Source organism: Metarhizium brunneum, chromosome 5, assembly GCF_013426205.1.
Source record: "Metarhizium brunneum chromosome 5, complete sequence".
Taxonomy (NCBI): domain Eukaryota; kingdom Fungi; phylum Ascomycota; class Sordariomycetes; order Hypocreales; family Clavicipitaceae; genus Metarhizium; species Metarhizium brunneum.
Window position 1 is genome coordinate 4,147,155 of NC_089426.1, and position 22,730 is coordinate 4,169,884.

Below are 22,730 nucleotides of genomic sequence, written 5' to 3' on the forward strand. Positions count from 1 at the left end.
CGCCAAAGCACCCGCAGCACTTGGCCAAAAACATCCCTCACCTCTTCCGGTTTATGCTAAGACAGCCCACCAAAATCTACGCTGCTAGGGGAGACGTTTTTTTTAACGTTCCCATGGGTAAGCTGTTTTTCTGCAAGGCGGCCTTTTTGTCGATTTCCACGACTCGGTCGAGTCGCACGGCCGAAAGCTTAAGTGTCGATCAGGAACTCCGGCAAGCGCGCTCACAATGACATGCGGGTCTTTCCATTCGTCACGCAGAGGATACCGTCTCTGAACTGAGAGGTGCGGACCAGGGCCAAGACCTGCAAGAGAGTATGCCAGTGGCATGCTGGCAGCATCTTGTATGTCGAAAAGGCACTCCTCTCCAACGCCAGTCGCCCTCTTGCAAATCTGCCGCTCCGGAGCCCGCCTCGACGACTTTTCCGGCTTCGTCAAAGCCTAGCGGATCCCAGCAGATGGTTTTTAGCACAGGATGGACATGTGGGTGGCTTCAATGTTACGCTCCCCGCTTGAACTCGGACAATGGTGTCGTCCTCTGCGAGTGGCGTTTGCAAGTCTTTGGTTCTGCCAGGGTACATCGAGTCAGGACTGCCGGCCACACGTCTCCAGCTGCCGAGCGTCCTACACAAGACGTTTTTGTTCCGATAATGTGCCAATTGGTGTCGATTAATACTACCAGGCCTTACCCGTCGGCGTTGTTGGCTGACTGTGCAAGGCTCTACTGGTGCCCTGTGGTTGTCGTGTGCTTGTCGTTGGCGACATGGCCTGCACCAGACTTGCCTCTTTTGCCAGGCACGGACCTTGAGAGTCCAATGATCTTTTACAGCACGTGGGACGATCAGGGTCTGGGATGGTTGGTAAATCACCGAGCCCCAACTGTGTGCTCGCACCACGGGCGGTGCACAGCGCCAAGCGGTCCGCGTCACTTATTGCGTACTGAATGTATAGCCATGTGTGATATTATAAGGGGGGCTGTAACTACTTAAAAGGAATTTCATATAAGTTATCATGGGAATATTACTACTCCCCTGTGAATCACGATGAACAGCTACTAAGATCTTGTAAAAAGTCGAGCACCTTGTGGAGAGTTGATTCTAGGGGTTAATAGCCACTCGCGACAACAAGCCCTTCAAGGAGCCCGCAACAGACATGTCGGGCTGCTATGTCCGCGACGACAGCCCGACGCTGCAGGCTCGTCCCCCTACTTATACCGAGGACTGCACCGGCACAATCGAATACTGTCTCCGCGGATTCTACAAGCACCACGGAGAGGACTTTGCCGACGCCGACGCCTGCCTCTGGTCCCGAGGCAAGGACCCCAAGACCCTCGACGCCTATCGCATCCTGAACAATGACGACTACCGCGCTGGCATCCGGGCTCTCCAACAGGGGAACCAGATCTACAATCGATACCTGCTCATCACCCGTCTTACTGACACCCACGTCGCAGACGACAAGGACAAGGAGGGCAACGACATTATCAATCAGCTCTGGTGGTCGAACGAACGCCGCGTGCCTCTGGCCCGCGAATCGCTTGACCTGGCCAAGCGCAAGTTTGCCACGGCCTTTGGGCCAGAATTCTCGGGCGAGATTAACCAGGCTATTGACGACGCGAGGGCCAAGCTTAACGCTGCCTGGACTCAGGTCAAGGAGACTAATGTCAATCACATTTCCGACCTGTACGGGTGGTTCCGCGGAAAGACGGAGGAGAAGTACTACAAGAGCTGGTAGATTACTTCGCATGGTAGATGCAACTATCAGAACAGACATGGAGGACTACGACGTGGGCAATAGATGGATGGCCGGGTTCTTGTGCTCTGGGGAGTATATGACGAGTCGGCTAGCTACCCGAGTACCTGGACTAATGTTATAATTACAAGGATAACTAAGAACCTATAATTAACTCATATTCAACGGGGAAATACAAGACATTGACGGCTGAGGTATACAAGGTCAACTATAACAAGTACTTGTGGGGCTCCCTTTTACTTGGCGTCGTTAAACCGTGATAATATTGTGTCGAGGGATTTAAATGCACAAGCTGCACCGGATATAGTTTCTGGCTAGCTGTAGTGGCCAACTTGCGGCGTGCCTATAACAGCTAGTCACGAGTAATAAGAAACGCATAAAGACTACACCGTTCAACGAGTAAGCAGGAAATAAAAGGTCAATTTATACGCCAGGCTCCCCAGCTACCAGGAATGTAAACACGCCTGTGACGACACGCACAGCAACGGCATATGCTTGATCCTTTTCGGCTCCGCGTCCAAGGTTGCCTCTGGCCTTGAGGCACAATGCGCTGCGGCTGCAGGCGGTGAGTTGAAAAGAGGAAGACGCTCAACTTGCAAGGGGGCCCCCGTTCAATATTTGGTTTTTGGAAATCGGCACTAGGATTTCACAGGGATGCGAATAGTACCGTGGGACGTGATGGGCATTTTCAGCCGGTAAATATACTGGCGGCCGCAAGTAGTCTGGTACTATTACCTTTTATATCCGTGGTGCTAGAAGAGCTAGAGTATAGAGAATGTAGACGAGTTGCGATAACTTGGACCTTGCGTATATATACTGCCATGTGAGATACATTGCCAGATTTGAACTGCTAGTAGGTTACAAGGTGCGGTGTTTAAAAAGGAGTTGAGAGAGTTAAATCATATCAAGAAACGTCTGGTTTAATAATTACTATATACAATAGAACCGGACTAGGCAAAAGGAATATACTACTTTACAGATGCTATTTATAATTAAACTTTATATACCGCTTTGTTGTCGATAATTTATATTTTTGCCCTTGACTTGGCTCTGGTTTTATCGAATTAATACTAGGCATAGGCAGCACGCTCCAAAGGTTGTTATTGGTATTCGCTATGCGGTAGCCGCTATTCGCCTAAATAGCACGAGCGATATCCTCCAAGCCCCTTTGGTATCCTTATAGTTATAATAGTGTGTATATTTAAAGCCGTAAATAAGGCCGTCGACTTTGGCGTTATTAATTCACCGGGCCACTTTTATCTTATACTTGCAATTAGCAAGCGTTTATCCGAAAGCCTTTCTAAAAGCTCCGCTCTTAAAAGCCTTGCTCAGGTTTTTAAATAGACTTTTAAACTTTACAGCTAGATTTAAAAACTTATTAGAATAGACGTGTTTTCCTTGAAGTAAATCGCTTAGCTCCTTTTCCGACACGGTAACCTCGGCGTCTATATTAAGAGCCTCGTGTTTATTTAAGTCGCTACGAATAAATTTATATATTCGTTTGCCAATATTAGACTTGTAGAGTCCATAAAGGACCTTGACACCAGCGGGTTATAGAATATCGGCGGGCGAGCTCTCTAAGTCCTTTAATACTAGTTGTTACACTAGGTTCACACTCATAGTCTAGGTTGTTAAGGTCGAGCCGGACAAAGATGATGTTGTGCCGGCCCGGCGCTCTGCTGTAATCGTCTAGAACATCTTCTCGGCCGTGTCCCCGGCGCTTATAGGCAGCCCGTCGTGGTCCGCCCACCAGCCGCTGGACCAAGCCGTCACGTCGATTTCAATAGCGTTAGCTCCATTCTTGAGAGCATCCTGTACGCCTGATTCTTGGAGAACTCGGTGAGCAATAGCGTAGAAGGGTCAAGTTTGGTCCTACCTGGCTGTGATTTGTCCACCACTGGAATCAACGGGCTCGGTTGTTGCCGAAATCGACTCTGCTGGTGCCGCTTGAACAAGTGGTTGACTGATGGTTATTGCGGCCAATATGCCGTTCAAAATATGATAGAGGAGCTTCATGTTAAGGCCATATTACACGAAAAAGACCCTACAGTTGTGAAGCCTAACAAATGGGCTTCACCTGGAAGGGTTGAAGCAGGCATGGCTTTACGAGAATTAAAGTATACTTCCACCACCGGTTGCTTATACTGAATACAGTAGCACGCAGACTGGCTTGCCGACTAGATAATGGTCCAGAATCTCCTGGCGTGATTCAAGTTATTACATCCCCCCCATGTGGAGTGTGTATCATTATCCGAAACTCAGTTTTCGACTACCGGAACTTGTCCTGGGGCTACTTGTGCCAAGCCGTACATGGATGGCCTATAGAAACCCGGCATTGGTATCGTAGAGCAGATGACGAGTTTGTCAATATAGTGGCGTCATGTTGTAGTCCAGTTAGTTTGTTCAATGCTTGGGAGCCCTTCTGTCATTACGGAAAACCTCCATAGTAATCCTCTCCACAATACCAAGTTTTGCCAAGTCTGTCTGTTGTCGGTCTACCGAACAAGGCTCCCTTATTCTCAGACTAGACGCCCGATTGATAGTAGTACAGAAAATGACATGCTCTGCGGAAAAGAAGGAAGAACTATAATACAAGTTTTTGCTTACTCAACACACTACAAGAATACTCCAGACTGCTACAAGTAAAACTACAGCCCTGTGAGCCAAAGCTTTCCTACGGCGGGGGAGTGTATGCGTAGCAATACACACCTCGACGGGCACAAAGTTGTTTGTGTTTGCGCGCAAACCCTGTCGCCCGAGTAAGATGTAGAGACTTTTGGCTACTCACTACCCTGACATGGACACATGCAGTATGGGAAACGGCCTTGATTAAAGGCGTGGGCTGGAAACGATGGAGAAAACGCTTACAGAATGGCGCGCTATCAACACAGTGCTAGTGATTCGATGTGGTTATACAAAGCACTGGCTATGGCGTTCTCGATCCATCTGAGCAGTTTGGAAGGTATCAGACAGATGGTTACAGTCATACTCGGGAACAGTACGGAGAGCTGCTTGGCAAGGCGTAACGGATCAGTACATAAGTCGGGCACATTGGATGCTACCATTCGGAGTACATCTCAAAGTACGTGGACCTGTGAAAACAGGGATACGGCATTCCCCAGTCTCGGCCAAGCCACGCGCGCCAAGATAATATCTGGTTTCTTCACCCCGTTTCATGGAGTCGAGAAAGGGTCGTCCTCGCAATATCGCATCGGACCAAGCCCATAGACAGCAAACTAAAGAGCTTCTTGAGCCAACTGCATCACTGTTTCAGATGAAGCGGCCAGCGAACTAGATTCGACCATTTTGAAGCTAACACGAATGAATTCTGGCTTCCAAGGCTGTCGCTGTTGCTGCTGAACTCGAGCTTTTGAAACTGTATTCGAGCTCGTTGAAGCGGTTGGATTCGCGCCTGTGTAGCTGTGAGAATTGATTCATTTCCTAGAGCTCCTTTCATTTTCCCCTCTGGCCGCATCAAGTTGCTTGTGGTGTTGAGGTGCGCAGCCTTCAACGCCAAAACGGCAGGATCGCGATAATGCACGAAAACGCGGACCGGAGCTAAAATTCAGGCTAGGTATAGTAATTTAAGGCCTTTTAGACTAATTATTATTCAAGTTTAAATTATACAAGGCCTGTGATCATAGTGGCGTGGCACTCGGGACTCCTATTAAAAACCCAAAGCTGCAATGTTTGATTCAGCACCTTCTATTCCAGCTTTACTTCAACACGTCTGGAAATGAAGTAAATCGGCTGCATATGCAAGCTACGTATAGCCAGCTACTAGTACAAGCCGGTACTAGCTAGGTAGTAATATGGGAGCACACGTGGCACGCCAACAGTCCCTTCCGGGTCGTCACAGTTTTGTTTTACAACGGGGGAAGTTGTCAATTTTCTACTCGTCGTACAATTTATGAATCTACCTAGGTACTTGTCAGAGGTCCCTGTGGCGCTAAAAAGTGATGTGACTTTCTTCAATCATCTTTTTATGCTCAGTCCTGATTGAAAAAGTCGTCAATTTCAGCGTCTGTCAACGGCGCAGGCTCAAGATTCTCGGTAATAAAAGGGATAAAGCTGCTGACCCTAGTAAATACCGTGGACTCGCCGCAGTAATTTTTCTTTGCGTCCTGAAGAACCTTTGACGCGACACCAATCAAGGTTCCCGTTTGCTGGTCGATAAGAGGACCGCCGCTATCCCCATAGCACAGCGTCTTGCCACTTTCACCAGCACATACTGTGTCTTGACCAGTTATACTGTGTACAAGCCTCCCCTCTGGATCATGATCTACGCAGTACTGTGGTGACTTAATAGGGACAGTGATCTTGCCAAGTTTATCCACACGAGATTTGTCTCCGGGAGCTTGCCGGCCCCTTGCCTATTCGTCAACACCTCTCCAAAAACATGTCATCGTGCAGAGTTTACTAGCACTTACCAGCCTGCTGCTGCAGCAATTGAATCAACCGGCGGAACCGCGTTACTTTCCGGTAGGATCGCGTAGCTAATCGTGCTGCTGTTCACAATCGGGGTTGATAATTTTATGATGCCAATATCATTGAATGGATGGATCGGGGATGGTATGTACTTTGGATGGAGCTTGTAAGATGCAACTCGTGCATCTACGCCGCCCATCTGCACATTCTATAAAATTATTAGCTTGATGCAAATGAACAAAAGTTTGCAAGTAGCACAGAGGTTCTAGCTACGCAGATGGCGTAAGGGAATATCATTTACTTACCAACGTTCCTGCCTTTACAGAAGCGCTCTTTAAAAGACAGTGACCAGCAGTAAGAACAGTTTTTCTATCCAGTAAACTGCCTCCGCAATGTTGCTGGTTATCCTCGTCGTAAATATTAACAATAAATTTAAATTCACCATCTTAAGCAACTTCTCCGCCAATAACTCTCCTATCGATAGCTGGTGTCGCTGCCGAAATAGCAGAAAACGCGGCAGCTAGTAGAATAGCAGCCTTGGGTACCATGGTCAAGACAGGAGTTGGTCGGTGGACTGCTGATGTATAAGTTTCCAAAGAGTTGTCGATTGCTCAAGAGAAACGGAAGGTGCAGCACAGCCTAGTATTAAATCCTACCGGACTTGCAGGTCTGACTAGTTACGACATGTATTGACTCGCGCGCATACGCTTTAATTTTGCGTTTTTATATCCACGCATGTCGTCATCATGCAAAAAGCGTGGGACTTGATATAATGCTGTTGGGAGTGCCAAGGTATCTGGTACCTAAATAGCTACCGAGATATGCTTACGAGTTATTAACGATGCACTTATTAGACGCGGCCTTGACAATATCAAACTAGGAAAATAATAGCAAGGGTGTCCCGGGGATGCGTAAATAGATTATGTATTCAGGAGTGTAAGTGGGGCTTTATATGGGCTTGAGTGCCAAAGGTACCCAAAAATTCAGGGCTAGTACCCTGTATATAATATTAATTACGGGTCTGGTATCTTGGTTAATGAATCGTGATTATTATAGTAGTAATATATAGTACTTGATTTGTAATTTGTGAGCTATATATTTAATCCCTGTAAATAAATTTTTTATTCAATTTTAAAAAAAAAGCTCCATAAAAATACATTAATTAGTATAGTGCAATTGGTAATATATATCTCTGCCGTGTAAAATTATAGCACTGCGCTGTAGCTTTTTGTGGTGCTGGCACTATACTGGATTTTTTTACACTACTCGTGCAACGCCCCACAATAGGTTGTTCAGTCAAAGCCCTCACCACCTATGGTGCACCGGGGAGGAGAACACTAGTGGACAAGAAGGGAAAGGGATTGATCGGAGAAGGAGTGAGTGGAGCGTTGAATACCGCTAAAGAATGCGAATTTTCGGAGAGGGGAAATGGAAAAACGATACGATTCAGAATAGTTTATGGACTTGGATGGATCATTAGGCTTGCGCACTATTAGGTTGGTGGAGCGGATTGAATCTGGGAAGACAGTCGGGGTCAAGTTCTTGCTTCCTGACCAAGTTCCTCATTAGTTAATGCTACGGCTAAGGCTTAGGTTCTGTTTAAACAACGGCGATACAAGTATAGCACGATCGACTTGGAAGAATCTGGTCACCATGTACCTCTTTTCCCCTCTAAATCGACTCTGACTTTATTATTGCGTGATGGACCAAATTATACCAACACAGACAAGCTTAATGCCTACAACTTAATATTACCTGGCTCCTCCGAGAAATCTATAATATTAATTATAGTATCGCCTAGTAGTATAAGCAGCTATAATAGTATTAATAATAACAAATAGAATTCCTTTGGCGATAATACCGAGCTCCCCTTAAAAGTCGGCCTTCAAGATTCGGACATAGATTTGGCGGCTGCGATCCCTACACCAAGGTCTTGAGACAGCGACCGTTTTATGCTCTTTTTTTTGAGTATAAAAATGTTGTCAATAGGCAGGAGGGGCCGCGTGAACGCGTTGGCGTGCCGGTTCAAAGTAAGATACGGCCCACGCCTGATCTCTTGAAGATGTCAACAATACAGCTCTGTTGGTTGTATACAGACGGCCCGTCCTGCGGCCTACATACACTGCAGCCTGCGTGCCGGGTCGTAATATCACATGCAGACTTATCTAATAGTCTCAAGCTGTCTGAAAAAAATAAACAAACAAGGCACTACAACTTATCGCGAGGTGGCTGGCTACAAGTTCAATAGAAGTAGAATAGTCCTTGATTGAAGCTATCTAACCAGGTTATTGGGATCTTACAAAGGTATGCTAGCTGCCTGCAACTGCTGCCTCGTAGTTATTCACATCATCGTCGTCAACACATGTCCCGCCACCGCCTCCCCACTCCCCACCCAATTCTGATTCACAGCTGGTCGATGCAGCCATGCATAGCCTCAGGACTCTTTAATGCCTACGGAGTCCAGCCGAAGGGGATGCTGATGCCGTTCTGGATTTCAGGCTCCGTAGACGATCCGGTCCCCCTGCTCTGGAGTTGATCCAGGCCACTTCGAACGAAACCACTGCAATATTTGAGGTGGCACCGGTCCAGCCCCCTGGTCTGTAGACGGTTGAGTCCCCTCAAGCTGCCCTGTGGACGGTCGAGTCCCCTCAAGCTGCCCTGTAGACGGTCGAGTCCCCTCAAGCTGCCCTGTAGACGGTTGAGTCCCCTCAAGCTGCCCTGTGGACGGTTGAGTCCCCTGCCCTGGAGGGGATACAGTCACCTCAGAGTCACGGGCCTTCTCCAGATCGGCCGTCTTGCATCCCTTGGAAGCTGCTTGAGAAAAAAAGCCATAAGTGTCGGCATGCTCCAAGTTCTGCGCAGCCGTGAGTCCCTGGATGGCTTTCAAGCCGTAGCTTGCTTTAAAATCCTTCGTGCCCACGAGGGAATGCGAGAGCTCGTGTACGAGGGTGGACGGACGGTCAAATTGGCCACAGCCGCCCTCACGAAGGTTAAAGAACGGTTTGCAGAGCTGCACACGAGTCCCTAGCCTGTCACCCACCTTCGTATCGGCCACTGCCGTGGCATCCTGCCCCGTCTCGGGTACCGTGCACGACCCGATGACCTCTTTACAAGTGACGGAGATTTTACCGCCTTGTGCCGCGCCGCATTCGGCCGCTATCTGTTCATACCGCTTGGCGATTTTGTCCCGCTGGCCATCGTTTTCCTTCTTGAAGAAGAATTCAAACAGCTGGCTGTCTTTTTTCTTTAACTCCTCCACAGCGGCATTTGCATAATCGGCGCAAGACTTGAGCGCAGTCTCGATGGCAGCTTTTTGATCGCAGTCACCTTCGACTGACGCACGTTTGCCCATGTCGTCACCAGATGCGGGCACTGTGCGGCAGGCAAATTGTGCAAATCCCGCACCTGAATTGGGAGAAATGGCATTGTTGTTGTTGTCGTCGTTGCCACTGCGTCTCGTCCAGGCTTTGCCTTGGCAGCTTGCACAAGCTTCCGCATTCGCCCATGCCCAGGCAGCAAAGAGTAGGACCTGCCTCATGACGAATAAATAACTAGCCGCTGGCTTTGTGAGTCTTGAAAGAGAGTAGAGAAAGGAATGGTTGGTGATGCTCCAAATTCACCGGAAAGAGGTTGTTGACCTTTGCTTTATATAATCCATAGTTTTCCATACAAAGTGAATACATATGTACGTATAAACTAGTCGTCTATCAACTGTAATTACACTCGGCATGGATAGAGGGGGAAAACAAACAGAATCTCGAGTGCGGAAATTACATGATACGACATGATACTACATGATACTACAGTGACAAAGCATGTCGCATGAAGATGATCCCTGATGGCGAGGTTGTGAAACAAACCATGGCGAGGTTTCGAAACAAGGTCGTGCAGGCACTTCCCCGGTTTCTTCACTGCTACTCTTAGTCAGTCCGATGTGATGAAAACCAAGTCCCCTAAAAACAGCCGCGACAGGGATTCCGAGCCAATAAAAAAACGGCATCTAAAAGGTACTTTATTCTACGCCTAATTTATATCACAATAGAAGTACCGGTAGGCTTCTACATTACAAAGAGCTACAGTACATGACACACACAAATTGGGCTCAAGTTATTAAGTCACTCGATGCCATCAGCTGCTGGCAGGTGCGATGTGGATTTCGTGACCTCACTGCCGCCTTGGCTGCTTTTAAGGGACAGCAGGCAAGCGATAAAACTCTGCCAAAAACGAAACATGCCGACTTAGCACTCGTCAAGCGTGAGTACATATGTAGGCTGTTGTAATGTTTACTTACTCGTCACGTACAGTATTCAATGTTATTGACCCGAGGCGCTGGAGCTGGAGGTTGCCAAGGATTCCCTACCCCCCGAGCTGTTAGTTTGGCTGACAACCGCGGTCGATTAAAAATGTCGATCACTGTAGCTAATCGTGCCACGCCGCGCCAGCCTTTTTTGGGCCTCGTAAAGCTCGCACCATCAGCCCACCCAAAAACGCCTTGCTGTCTACATGTTGTACGCCTTTCCCCGCCGTTGTATTGTGTCATGAACCTAGGCAGTATGTATGTACTGCACGTGTCATGTTCAAACCGTGGCGCAAAGGAGGGTCTGGCAGGGTACAAGTCCCCGACTGTTCTCCGCAAAGTGTCCATCTCCGCAGACCCAAGCTCCAAGTTTACAGGTTCAATGGAACCGACTCTCCACAAGCCGCTCCGTGCTTTATAAGATGTGTGGGTGCTCGAAATCCTTGGCCAACAACTACCGACAGTGTGGTATTAAAAGTCAGTGCTGTCAAAAACATACTTTTACGCCTAAACTTGCTATAAACACTTCTTAATTAATAGTATAGTATTTTTCAAGCAGTATTTTACGTGGGTTTTGGTGTAAAAGTAAAGCTTTTGACAGACATTTGATATAGCGCTATGCCAGTGTCCCAAGTAATTACGAGTCAGCAGCAGCTAGGCTCGGCATTAATAATAGCATGAAATCCTCCGTCACGGCCAAGGTTGTCCCAGCATCAAAACCTTCCGGTGCCGATCCCTTAAGGACCCATTAGCCAAGTGTGCGGCTTCTCAAACTTCTGTCGATAGCCGTGTTGGCATCTCATCTGCGCTATTTTTTGTCAAGCCGCGAAACGACCACTTGTCGCTGCACGTGGTATAAACCGACATCTCTATTATTCGGTCCTTTTAGTCAGTCAGTCAGTCAGTCGAGGCTGCTCCATGGGCATAGAAAACTGAAACTCGGCAAGTGTTGGTCAGAATGTATTATAAAATGGTATCCAAGTGTATCGCTATATAATGCCGTAATCCCGCTTCCCAAGTCAACAACAATGTTCCAATGCAGAAAAAAACCCCCTCATTGCAGAACTTTTCTTTTCCCCATCCACGTCTGCACATAGGTTTAATAATGAATCTTTTTACGCAGCCCCTTCCATCTCTTCCGGGATGGTTGCAAATTTAGTGAGTACGTTTTTCAGCGCAGGTCGGCGAATCGGCTTGCTCAGGAACTCATCCATGCCCGACTCCATGCATTCCTTGACATTGCTCTCTTCCGAAAAGGCAGTGAGTGCAACAATCGGCGCCACGTAACCCATCTTGCGAATCAGACGGGTGGATTGCAGCCCATCGAGATTGGGCATCTGGATATCCATAAAGATCAGATCGAATGGCTGGTCCTCTTCCATATTCGCCTTGACGAGCTCGTACGCCTCTTGGCCATCCTTTGCTATCGTGACATTGTTCACCTTCTCGAGCTTGAGCATCCTGCTGACTACCTCAATGTTGGTTGAATTGTCGTCGGCAACCAGAACCCGCAGTTCGCCCCGGCCCGCTTTGTCGGCCCTGACCTGTTGGATCGCTGCCTTTTGCCGGTCCTCACTGGTGCGCGGCGGCGTAGGGGCGAAAAAGGGAGTGCTGAGACCAACCAGTCGAGGTTGGCAGTCTTCCCTAACAGAAGAAACGTCCTTCTTTTTAGCGTCTTGTTCGGGGTCGACGATGCCGCCGTTGAGTGAATTGCGGTGGGCATCGCCGACAATGGACCCAACGCTCGGGGGCCTGGAGTGAGTGCTGCCGGGTGCAGTGCTTGGAACACGGTCTTGGACATGCTTGAGCGGGATTCGCAAGGAAAACGTTGATCCCACGCCCTCCGTACTAGTGACGCTAATAGAGCCATTCATCAGCTTGGCAAGCTGCGAGCATATGCTCAGTCCGAGACCGGTTCCTCCGAATTTCTTGCTCAGGCTAGAATCGACCTGTACAAAGGGCTCAAAGACTTTCCCCTGCATTGCCTCGGGGATTCCGCTTCCGGTGTCCTGAACCTCAAACTCAAACATGTACAGCTTGGTATGGAGCCGAGGCGGCGTTGGGGATCGTTCCCGCACATGGACGTGAGCATTTGCCTTGGGACCCTTGTGGCTTGATACAGCCGTGGTAGAACTGTCCTGGAGCGCCGAGGTGTGAGTCGTCGCCTTGGAAATAGACGACTGTGCAGAGCCTGAGCTCATCCTGTGCCGGTTTCGTCCACTTTGGGCGGAGCCGTTCCTGTGTGACCTTTCTTCGTTGCTGTTTCGCTCAATCTCGCCGAGGCAGCGTATGCGGACTTCGACCCTGCCTCCAGCCGGTGTGAATTTCAAACTATTGCTGACCAAATTGATAATGACTTGTAGGATTCGATGTTGATCGCCCCATAGATACACGTCTTTGAGCCGGCCCATTCCTGGCGGTCCTAGAGCGGGGAGTTTCATGGCGGTACCTTCCTGCTCTGATCTCAAGAGCTTTTCGTCGCATTCGAAGCCAAGAAATGTTACTTCAAACGTGATGTTGCTCTCGCGGACCTGCGTGTCGAAAATGGATATAATTTGTGAGTGAATATCACCTAGGCGGAACTCTCTGTCTTCGAGTCTAATTTGATGGTTGATTTGGTTCTTGGAGAAGCTTAAAAGATCTTCCAGAAGGTGGAGTAGCAAGTCGCCTTTGACCCGTTAGTAATGGTGGTTTCTGGAAATTTCATACTGCGACAGAACAATATACCCGATCTGTAAAGAGTCTTCAGCGACTGCTTAATGTGCCCAATATCGTCGTCTTCCATGCAAACAGCGCATATGCCCATAATGCCATTCAACGGCGTCTTGAGCTCGTGTGAAATGTTTGCAATGAATAATGTTTTGCTCTCGTTGGCGGCCTCGGCTGCCCTTTTACTTATTTCGAGTTCGCGAGTCCTTTCAGCGACTTTTTCATCGAGAGAAGTGTACTGCTTCACGAGCTCATCCGTCATTTCATTGTACACTTGCGTAAGCTCCGTAAGCTCGTCGGTGACAAAGTGTTTTCGATCTTCAACTCGCCCCGGAATCTTGAATATTCGACGATGGTTGTCAATTTCAGCCTGTGTCATTGCTCGTCGTCTCTTCCTGAACTTGCGACGTAAATTGGCAAAGAGGCCCTTGATCGAGCCAGACGACCCCGTGCCGCCTGAACTCGGACTTTGCTCATCATACTCCTCATACTCCTCCTCGTATCCAGGCGGGGAGATGGACTTTTCTGTCGCCATCTTGAGTCGTCTGATGGGGCCAACGCTGAGGTGCGCACATGGGATGACGAGGAGCAATATCAATGCGGCCGTGCCAAACACACAGCCGAGCAGAATCTGTCTCAGAGTACTGATTGGCGCATAGGCTTCGCCATCGGCTTGCTCTACCACGATGGCCCAGTCAACCAGGGCTGAACTAGGTCGGGCGACACCAACCGCGACCGACACGTCTTGCTCGTTCCTTGTCGACAGTAGTGCTCTGGCGTTATTCGGCTGCGAATTATGCTTGGCATAGTCGTTGAGCACCGCTGGGTATTGTGCAAGCGTAAACGGGCTATAGAAGTCGCCGGTGGCGTAGTCTCGCTTGCCATGGCGGTCGGTTTGTCCGGCAATGGGAATAACAGGGAGGACGAATTTCACAGTTGAGGGTGCCAAGGCATTGGCTGGGGGTGAGTAGGTGCTATTAGAAAGGAAAATGGGGGCCAGGAAATGGTTAGATGGATGGGTTGGCCCGACGAGCAGAACCATGCCTGTCGATCCCAGACCCTCACGAGTCGTCTGAACGTCGAAGAGGGATCCAGCAGAAACAATGAGCGTCATGTAGCCAAGAATAAAGTTTTGCACGCTGAGCGATCGGACAGGAACGGTAATGGACATGAGGGCAAAGGACTCGTTAATCATCAAGGGCCCGAGAAGAAGGCCGTCATTGTCGCTTATTGCGACGCCCGGGAAGGCATAGGCACCGAAGGCTGGGGTGGAGGGCTGGTATGGATTCGGATAGCCCAGTCTCCGATATGTAATATTCGGATACAGGGACGGCGGGTAGCCAAAGGCTGTGTCGCTGAGGTTCACTCTGGATCCATTGGGGGTCAAATACGGCAACTGTATATTGTCAGTCTCGGTACCGACGCCGCTGCCAGTGACGTTGAGAAGACCGGTGGGATGGGCCCCCGTCTCGTTTCTAGAATATAATCTAGCCTGGAGGAGGCCGGTGAACCGGTTGGTGCTCATGGCACTAGCCAAGTCGGTACGGGCGGTGTCAAATGGATCCGTGTCGTTATTATTGTAAAAGTTGACGAATGCCTGCTGGAGCAAGACACGAGTTGCCACCGTCTGACTGATTGTCTGCAACAACTCGAGCCCGGAATCAATCCTTGCCGCCTTGAGAGAGGCGGTCAAGGAAAGGCCGCTCGACGCAACCCCGGTGACGAAGGTATGGACAAAGAACCATGTGGGAACAGACACAATGGCGAGGGCGAGGAGAACTGTGAGTATGACGAGTGTTGCCAGCTGTTCTCGGATTGAGAGTCGCATCTTGACGGCTTCGTAACACGTGTCAAGGTATGCTTGCCGGTAACGGCTAGTCTATGAGCGGCTACGAAGCATTATTCGGCGGCTTCAACGAGTGCGATTGTATCTGACGGGAGCTGCTGCAGGGCGCCATGCAGAGGTGCGAGTGCCCAGGACAATTGATGCATCGAGCTAAGAAAACGCAGATCTGTTCTTTGGCAACAGCTCGATAGATTGGACGGTCAGGACGAGCGAAGAGGCGACGTGGCGGTCACGGCGTCGATTCGAGGCTATCGAGGACAGGCGGGTGGGATCGAAGAGAAGCGGCTGCGGGATGAAGACGGACGATCAAGGCATGGGGAGCTGAAGTCGAAAGATTCAATTCTACCCCTGGCATGATGCCGCATGCCTGAATCGCATCACGGGATTCGGAGACATGTCCCAGCATGGAGAGCGAGATGTCGGTAGGCCGGCTGGTGGCTTGGCTGCGAGTCACGGGGAATTATGTGCTCGGTGCAGTTGCAGCGGATCATCGACGGCTGTCGGCTTGTTGGCTTGATAGTTGATGGATGATGGACCGGGTTCTAGACCCTCTTGATTGTCTGGACTGTGGCGAAACGTCTGGGGTTGGCGGCTGGCCCCAGCTCTCTTATGCTCTTCCAGCAGCTGGCGGGGTCTGGCGGGCAGGTGGCGGCACCGCACCGAGTCTGGTGTGGTCAATCATTCCCATGCATGGCGCGTTTAACATTGAATCGTCAATTTAAGCAGCGAGTTGAGCCGCGGGGCGGAGCTCTGCCAAGGTCAATAGGAAACATTGAAGCCATACATGTCGAGGTCTGGTTTCTGTGAGAACCCGTCCCACATTGTCCGGCTCCACGCTGACAATCTACAGAGTACGTTGCCAAGAGTCCCCGACCCAGATTCCAGCAGTGTCTTCTGGGCCCCCGGATCAAGCAATCGAAATTGACATGAAATTAATAAAAATAAGCCCGGCTGCTCAGATTCGTGGGCGATCTGTGCACCGCGGGGATGCGGCCCGCTGATCGCTCGTCGTTTGACAGCTACCCTAGACCCTGTCTGGCAGCTGTCAATTCTGCTCGGTCAATTTGTGAGCGTCATGCAGCGTTCCGACATGGGACGAAATAAGGTGTCACCGGCCAACACCACAGCGGATCAAGGCGTGTCGTGGGAAGAGGGCCACCAAAAGTACTACCTTTCCACGATAGAGTTATTTTAATGGGGAACATGTGGATGCCATGAGACTTGACTCACTCAACACTACGCCCGCTCTAACGCCGCCAATACGGAGGACCCGAGTCGGATCTATCATACATGTATTGACCCCAGTGCCTACACAACGGCCAGACGGCCTGGGCACTGCGTGGCAGGAGAGGCATCTGGCCATGTCGCAGCCAGCCGGTACGAAAACCGCAATTAACGCTCCCTGCGCGCCACGAGCCAATGGGAGGCGTGTGTGGCGCTCGTCAGGGTCCCCACCTCAACTCTCTCGTGCAGACCCAAACCTTTGCCTCGAACGAAAACACCATGTTTCTCGTCTCGTCTGCAATGCTTCGACTCCATGTACGGGACACTGACGCGTCTGGATTGCCAAGCTCGGCCGCAGACTCGAAAACTCTGTTTAACTCCAGCTTACCGGCCTGGTGCACCATACTCTGCGGGAAAACAGGCGAGTTCGGCATGCCCAAGTCACTGGTCATGATGCCTCCGAGTCAGCCGACCATATCAAACTGCCTGACAGCAGTACGAGAGTCGATAATCTCATGATGCAGGCCAATCAATTTCATCTACATGCGCAGCAAAGTACAAATGCTCTCGCGACCCGTGCGAAGTGCACCATCGAGACAGCAACCTCTTGGCCCCTTTTATGCAATGCTCTAATAATGCTCCAATGCAAGTCTATAATCCGCGTGTCCGCTCATTCATCTTCTTTTTCATTCCAACGAGGATGCCTCACCATCCATACCATCATGTGTCAAACCACGGAGTCGGGCTCAGCCTTCCAGAACAGCCAGCTAAACGCAATGACGAGCTTTATTCCCGCCACTGTCCATAGCGATGGATCGACGGCGCCGGCCGCCTTGGAGATCCAGCCGCCACAGATGGCTCCTACCAGTGTCAGGATAAAGGCGATGAATCGGCGGTTGCGTTTGTCGTTCTTGGCCAGTGTAAACAATGCCGGATCAGACATGAGGTCGCACAGCATGCTGGTGACGACGACGGTGGGAACCTCTCCCACCTTGAGCGTACGACTGCTGACAATTTGACCGGCTGCCTGGAAACTCAGCAAGGCGATGATGAGGAGCTCCTTGAAATCAACGTCGGTGGGAAGCCGCTTGGACGGGTAGGATCCGTCCACGACGCCGCCCTGCACAATCGAGGCGGCGGCTATGACCAGAATGGCTTGGATGAGAAACGAGAGCATCATGATCCCCCGCCGTCTTCCGCCCAGGTACAGCGCAAAGCGAGAGAATGAAAACGAGCCTACAATGAAAAAGGCAATCGAACAAAGCGACCTGGCCCATCCATACGGCTTGTTGTTGTAGCCAGATGTGCCGAGGGCAACGAAAATCGTGTTTCCTGGAAGACATGGTGTGAGCCGTACCGTCATCAATCATCTCAGTGAACACTGAGCTGGCGCTGGGTGAAGAACAATGTACCTGTTTGCATTGACACAAAGGTTCCGTAGGCTGTTGGGAAAACACCAAAGAAACCGCAATACCCATGTTAGCCGACTGTACCTGGCGACAAAAGAGCGGATACCGCACCGACTAACCGTTGTATATGGTGCCGTCAGTCAGGCCTGACACGAAGCAACACGCTAGCATGGGCAGGTACGCCAGCTTGAGGTCAACATTTTGCGATAATTTCCTGACAACTGGCTTCTCTTCCTTGCTCTGTCGGTCCGTGTCGGAATCCGACCTGCCTGGGTTCTCCATGTTGAAATCTACCGAGGCTCCCGCGAATGCACGTACAGTGGGAGAGCAATGGACAGGAGAACAGTGATGAGAGTCAGCGTTTCTGACAGCGGCCGACAGAGTAGATGTGTCAGTTATGTTTTTTTTTTTTGCGCCCTCCTTTCCCTCCCGTCGTTTTGCCCATTTCAACGGAGCGGGAATGAACGGAGTAGCCCGAGCCTGCAGCCAATCCGTGGACGCATTTGGCCGCAAGCAAATCTAATATCGACCCGCTTTATGGGGCGGCTCCTCTTGGCCATGCCGAGTCACTGGGCAGGCAAAAGGTGTGATGTGATGGCGTCTTTTTTTCTTTTTTTTTTTTTAACACGATGAAACCGGCATCACGGAGACAAGTTGCTGCTGAACTAAACACGGTCGCGTCGTGGTTTCCGTTCTATTGAGTAGCTCATGCATGAGTTTCTGTTTCTTTTCCCGCCAAGGAACTTATGCCACGTAAGCCCAAGGGTATATCACTGAGCTAAAGCAACCCTTTTCCCCCGAAGCTTAACACGGTGATGCAACACTGCGTTGCATTGGAAACGGTTTTCTCAGCCTGCAAGACCACTGACGCCGTTATAGAATTAGCATTCTCACATACCTACCTTATGGAGTACATTTGACAACTCTGGCTGCGGGCCGCTCATGTCCCACGCGACATGACAACCAACCTTGACCCAACATCCATTGGTCACGGTCGCCAGCATGGCGCCTGGAGAGGCCGTCATTATTGGACCAGCATCGACTGCCGCTGTGGCGGAGTGGCCTGGGCCTCTCCTCCCTCCTCCCTCCTCCCTCCGCACCTTGCCGGCCAGCCGTGGTGATGAAACCGATCGCGAGATGGCAAGAGCAGAGAAGGGAGTTTTAGTATGGTAATACGGCTCCATCCGCATCCCGTGTTAGGCCGGGGTGATGAGGGTGATCGGGGTTCGTTGGCATCACCAGCTTTCGTCATGTGGAGACGGATGATGGCATGTGGGTATTCCCGACGATTATTCGCGAGCACCGCTGGCAAAGCACGGAGGAGGAGCCGCCGCGACCCTTGGGGGAGTGAGCCCTGGGTTAGTGTTGGCGATAGTCGTACTATCGGACAGAACAGCCATCAGCACCTACGGCTAGCCTCGAAGCCCGGTCTTGGGGCCTGGCGATCTCACCATCTCGCATGAGCCATTCCGCCCGTAATCCCGAGTAGATTGCCGCGTTGCTAAGGCTTTGGACTTATCCCCGGCGTCTTGGCAGTGTGTGTGGTTGCGGTATTGGGTAAAGCGTGTCGACGACCGATGATTGCCATCCCTTGGCAGCCCTTGGCAACCCTCGGAGCAAAGAGGTCATGACACGTCTTGGCTCATCGGCGTCCCGTCACATCGTCAAGGTCTGACTGTGCAAGTTCAGCAACTCCTCCTCCCTCTGTCTGATAAGCTTACTTGCTAGCTCAGCCACCGAACAGGTGTCCCCCCTCCATCCTACCTATAGCCAGGGGGGAGGGGGGGGGGAACCGGCCGTCGTCGCCAAGCTTTGTTGGGGGCGACGCCGTGAATGCCCTGCAGAGCCGTGAACAACGTACGACCAGTGGCCAACTCTAAATTTTGTACTACATACTCTGTACAATCAGGTATCGTGGTTGTGCGACCAAGTTGGCCCGTGTTGGCTGGGTGGCAAGGAGACATTGTCAAGGGGAAAGCCGGGCTTATGATGATGAAGGGCCTTTGTAAGACGCGAGTTTCTGCGACGTTGCTCGGTGCCGGTTTTTCTATAAAACCCCGCTGATGTCGCCGTGAAAAAGACATTGTTGAAGTTGAGCTTTGTTCTATATTCAGAGCACTACAAAACCTTTTACTGGCCCTTCTCTTCCCAGCTCTCCCTTTCGTACTTGAAGTTTTACACTTTCTTTTTTTTCTTCAAACAATCAAAATCAAAATGTTGCCCAGCGCACTTGAAAAGTCCGTGACTCTCGACGGCCCTCTTGCTCGAGACATGGGCGACGGCTCGAGCAGTCATGAACAGGTATCTGGGCATGGCAATCTCCCTGGTTACCTGTCTCTCAACCACGCCAGCGCAGAGGTCAAGGAGCCTGTTTCCGGAGCCACCAAGCTGCGCAAGATGCTCTTTGAGACCAACGAGATCGTTGTTTGCCCAGGTGTCTATGATGGCTTATCCGCACGCACAGCCATTGAGCTCGGCTTCAACGCCATGTACATGGTACGTCGCCACGGTTTCACCGTCACAAACCAACGTATATTCACTAACGCATCACGGAACTTGTAGACGGGAGCAGGCACCACGGCCTCTAGGCTCGGCCAGCCCGATCTGGCCATTGCCCAGCTGCACGAGATGCGCGAGAATGCAGACATGATTGCCAACCTGGACCCCTTTGGCCCGCCACTCATTGCCGACATGGACACTGGCTACGGAGGTGAGCGTCTACAGGCCTCAACTGCTTCTAGCATATCCCAAGTACTGACTGCGTGCCGCCCAGGTCCCATCATGGCCGCTCGCACGGTGGAGCAATATATTCGGGCTGGCGTTGCCGGCGCGCATCTCGAGGACCAGGTCCTTACGAAGCGGTGCGGCCATCTCGCTGGCAAAAAGGTCGTCCCTCGCGAGGAGTACTACGCCCGCATCCGCGCCGCCCACGCAGCCCGCGTCCGCATGCGCTCCGACTTTGTGCTGATTGCGCGAACCGACGCCCTGCAGTCGCTCGGCTACGACGAGTGCATCGAGCGTCTCCGTACGGCGCGGGACCTCGGCGCCGACGTCGGCCTCCTCGAGGGCTTCAAGTCCAAGGAGCAGGCGGCCCAGGCCGTCAAGGACCTGGCCCCCTGGCCGCTGCTCCTCAACAGCGTCGAGAACGGCGCCAGCCCGACCATTACCGTCGACGAGGCGCGCCAGATGGGCTTCCGCATCATGATCTTCTCCTTTGCCTGCATCGCGCCCGCGTACAGGGCCATCAAGGAGACTCTCACCCTGCTCAAGACCAAGGGCATCGTTGGCACGCCCAAGGACTTGACGCCCGTCCGCTTGTTTGAGGTGTGTGGGCTGCAGCACTCCATGTCTGTTGATGTGGAGGCCGGTGGACTTTCGTTTGCAAATGGTGTATAATGTTTTTTTAACTAGTTTGTCTTGTTCTTATTATGATATATGTGAAACACGTAAATATTCCAAGTATGCTTGAGACTTTTTGCTATTTTAGACCTATTCAATACTAGTCTTTTGGTTAAAAAGTTGTCATGATTGCTACAACCGGGCTCAACTGTCTCAGACTGGCTATACGCATCAAGTAAACAGAGAAATACGAGACGTCCCAGCTCCTCCGTTGGAAAACACAAACAGAGAGCAACACTCCTCAGGGGTGCTGCGGCCTTGCGTCATGACGGTTACATTGAGGCTTGCCAGTCGTGCTGACTCCGTGTTTGCCACAAATCCTCGAATCTCCGGGCTCGGATAACTCCCGAGGAAACGGGCGTCGTGAACACATAACCCAAGTCCCTGTTGCCCCTTATCTGCATTACAGCACGCCACTTGTTTTCGGCGATTGCGTAAACTGTGGTCCATGACGCACCATTGTTGGTAGTTGGCTCTTCAAGACAATCATCTCCGCGGCGCGGGTTGTTGCACTACGATGGAAAGAGCAGGTCCTTGTTGACAACCTGACGACCTTATCACTCACTCGTCAGTTGCTGCGAAAGGGATTTTGTAGCCGTAGCCTTCCTCGGAGCCTCGGTATGGACTTCCGCTCGCCCGGACGCGGTGACGGCTGGAGATTCGCGTAAGGATTTCATATGGGGCTGCATAGTCCAGAATGGGGACGGGTGAACCCGGGTGCGGCTGAAGATTGGCCTCGACGACGGGATCCTTTGAAAAAAAAGTCGGAATCTTTGCAACTACCACTGTGGATGGAGGCGAGGGAGGACTAGACTTTTACAAGTAGCGTTTGTATCGCCCCTGAGCAGCGCAATGAGACGGTCTACTATGTAATTTAATTAGGGCTAGCTATTTCGTCATGTTACTAACGGGGATTATTGTTTCGCTCTGCAGTCAAATGAAATTACAAGCATGATACAGGTATCGTGCAAGCGTAAAATCTAAAACAGTATTAGGCTGTACCAGGCCAGGGACGGTAAGAGACTAGAAAAGTAGACCGTCTACGCATCGTGATTTCGTCAGGTTACAAGTGAGATTTTGTGTATTTGATCAGCACAAGGTTAGCAGTCGGACAAGTACACCCACGGACTCTGCGACCGAGTCGACGGACAAACAGGAACGAATCGTCTCTCCAGTCAGTTGTGCGTGTGCCGCCGTGAAGAACAGATGCTAAGTAATGACAAACAGCAAAGTTTACACGGCGGCTTGCAAGCCAGCGAGTGGATGCAGAAACTGCAGCAAAACAGTTTCCACGCGTCTCTTCTTACACAACACCGTACGAGACGAGTACCTCAGTCACCCGAGGGTTTCACATCAGACAAGCCAACTATTCGCTTTACAACGTGCCCCAACTCGGACTATATATAGAGCGAGTCGTGTCACGAGGGAGGCAACCCGGCCCTTCAGACACCCACGACGGCTGCCATTCCCGCGCTATATCCAAATGCACGTCATGGCCAATGAGCAACCCCAGTCGTCACGGGTGTACCGGACAAGCTGCGACAAGTACACGGGATTGGCCACGATCTTTCCGCGGGCGAGGGGGAACCAGGCGTGCAGTGTGCCACACCTCCCGCCAGGACCGGACGTCGGTTCCCTAGACCACGGTGCTGCCAGACACGAATCGGAA

The 22,730-nt window shown here is 51.0% G+C and overlaps 6 protein-coding genes across 6 annotated transcripts; 2 read left to right on the plus strand and 4 right to left on the minus strand.

Annotated features, from left to right (window-relative positions):
- Positions 1-1,149: 1,149 nt before the first annotated feature.
- Positions 1,150-1,731, plus strand: G6M90_00g092880 (uncharacterized protein; the record flags this gene model as incomplete). Its single annotated transcript, XM_014686447.1, has 1 exon — positions 1,150-1,731. The coding sequence occupies one exon, from the start codon at positions 1,150-1,152 to the stop codon at positions 1,729-1,731; it is 582 nt and encodes a 193-aa protein (XP_014541933.1).
- Positions 1,732-5,738: 4,007 nt separating this feature from the next.
- TRYP_12 (Trypsin) lies at positions 5,739-6,725 on the minus strand (the record flags this gene model as incomplete). The annotated part of the gene is made up of 4 exons (XM_066131424.1): positions 5,739-6,117; positions 6,180-6,385; positions 6,483-6,584; positions 6,648-6,725. The coding sequence occupies 4 exons, from the start codon at positions 6,723-6,725 to the stop codon at positions 5,739-5,741; spliced, it is 765 nt and encodes a 254-aa protein (XP_065987272.1).
- Positions 6,726-8,671: 1,946 nt separating this feature from the next.
- G6M90_00g092900 (uncharacterized protein) lies at positions 8,672-9,715 on the minus strand (the record flags this gene model as incomplete). The annotated part of the gene is made up of 1 exon (XM_014686448.1): positions 8,672-9,715. One exon carries the CDS (start codon positions 9,713-9,715, stop codon positions 8,672-8,674), a length of 1,044 nt encoding a protein of 347 aa, XP_014541934.1.
- A 1,874-nt stretch (positions 9,716-11,589) lies between these two features.
- Positions 11,590-15,011, minus strand: tcsB (Two-component system protein B; the record flags this gene model as incomplete). The annotated part of the gene is made up of 2 exons (XM_014686449.1): positions 11,590-13,142; positions 13,202-15,011. 2 exons carry the CDS (start codon positions 15,009-15,011, stop codon positions 11,590-11,592), a joined length of 3,363 nt encoding a protein of 1,120 aa, XP_014541935.1.
- A 1,969-nt stretch (positions 15,012-16,980) lies between these two features.
- Positions 16,981-17,944, minus strand: G6M90_00g092920 (uncharacterized protein; the record flags this gene model as incomplete). Its single annotated transcript, XM_066131425.1, has 3 exons — positions 16,981-17,585; positions 17,666-17,695; positions 17,782-17,944. The coding sequence occupies 3 exons, from the start codon at positions 17,942-17,944 to the stop codon at positions 16,981-16,983; spliced, it is 798 nt and encodes a 265-aa protein (XP_065987400.1).
- Positions 17,945-19,876: 1,932 nt separating this feature from the next.
- On the plus strand, positions 19,877-21,058 carry Dml_1 (2,3-dimethylmalate lyase; the record flags this gene model as incomplete). Its single annotated transcript, XM_014686451.1, has 3 exons — positions 19,877-20,158; positions 20,225-20,372; positions 20,436-21,058. 3 exons carry the CDS (start codon positions 19,877-19,879, stop codon positions 21,056-21,058), a joined length of 1,053 nt encoding a protein of 350 aa, XP_014541937.1.
- Between the last annotated feature and the right edge of the window lie 1,672 nt (positions 21,059-22,730).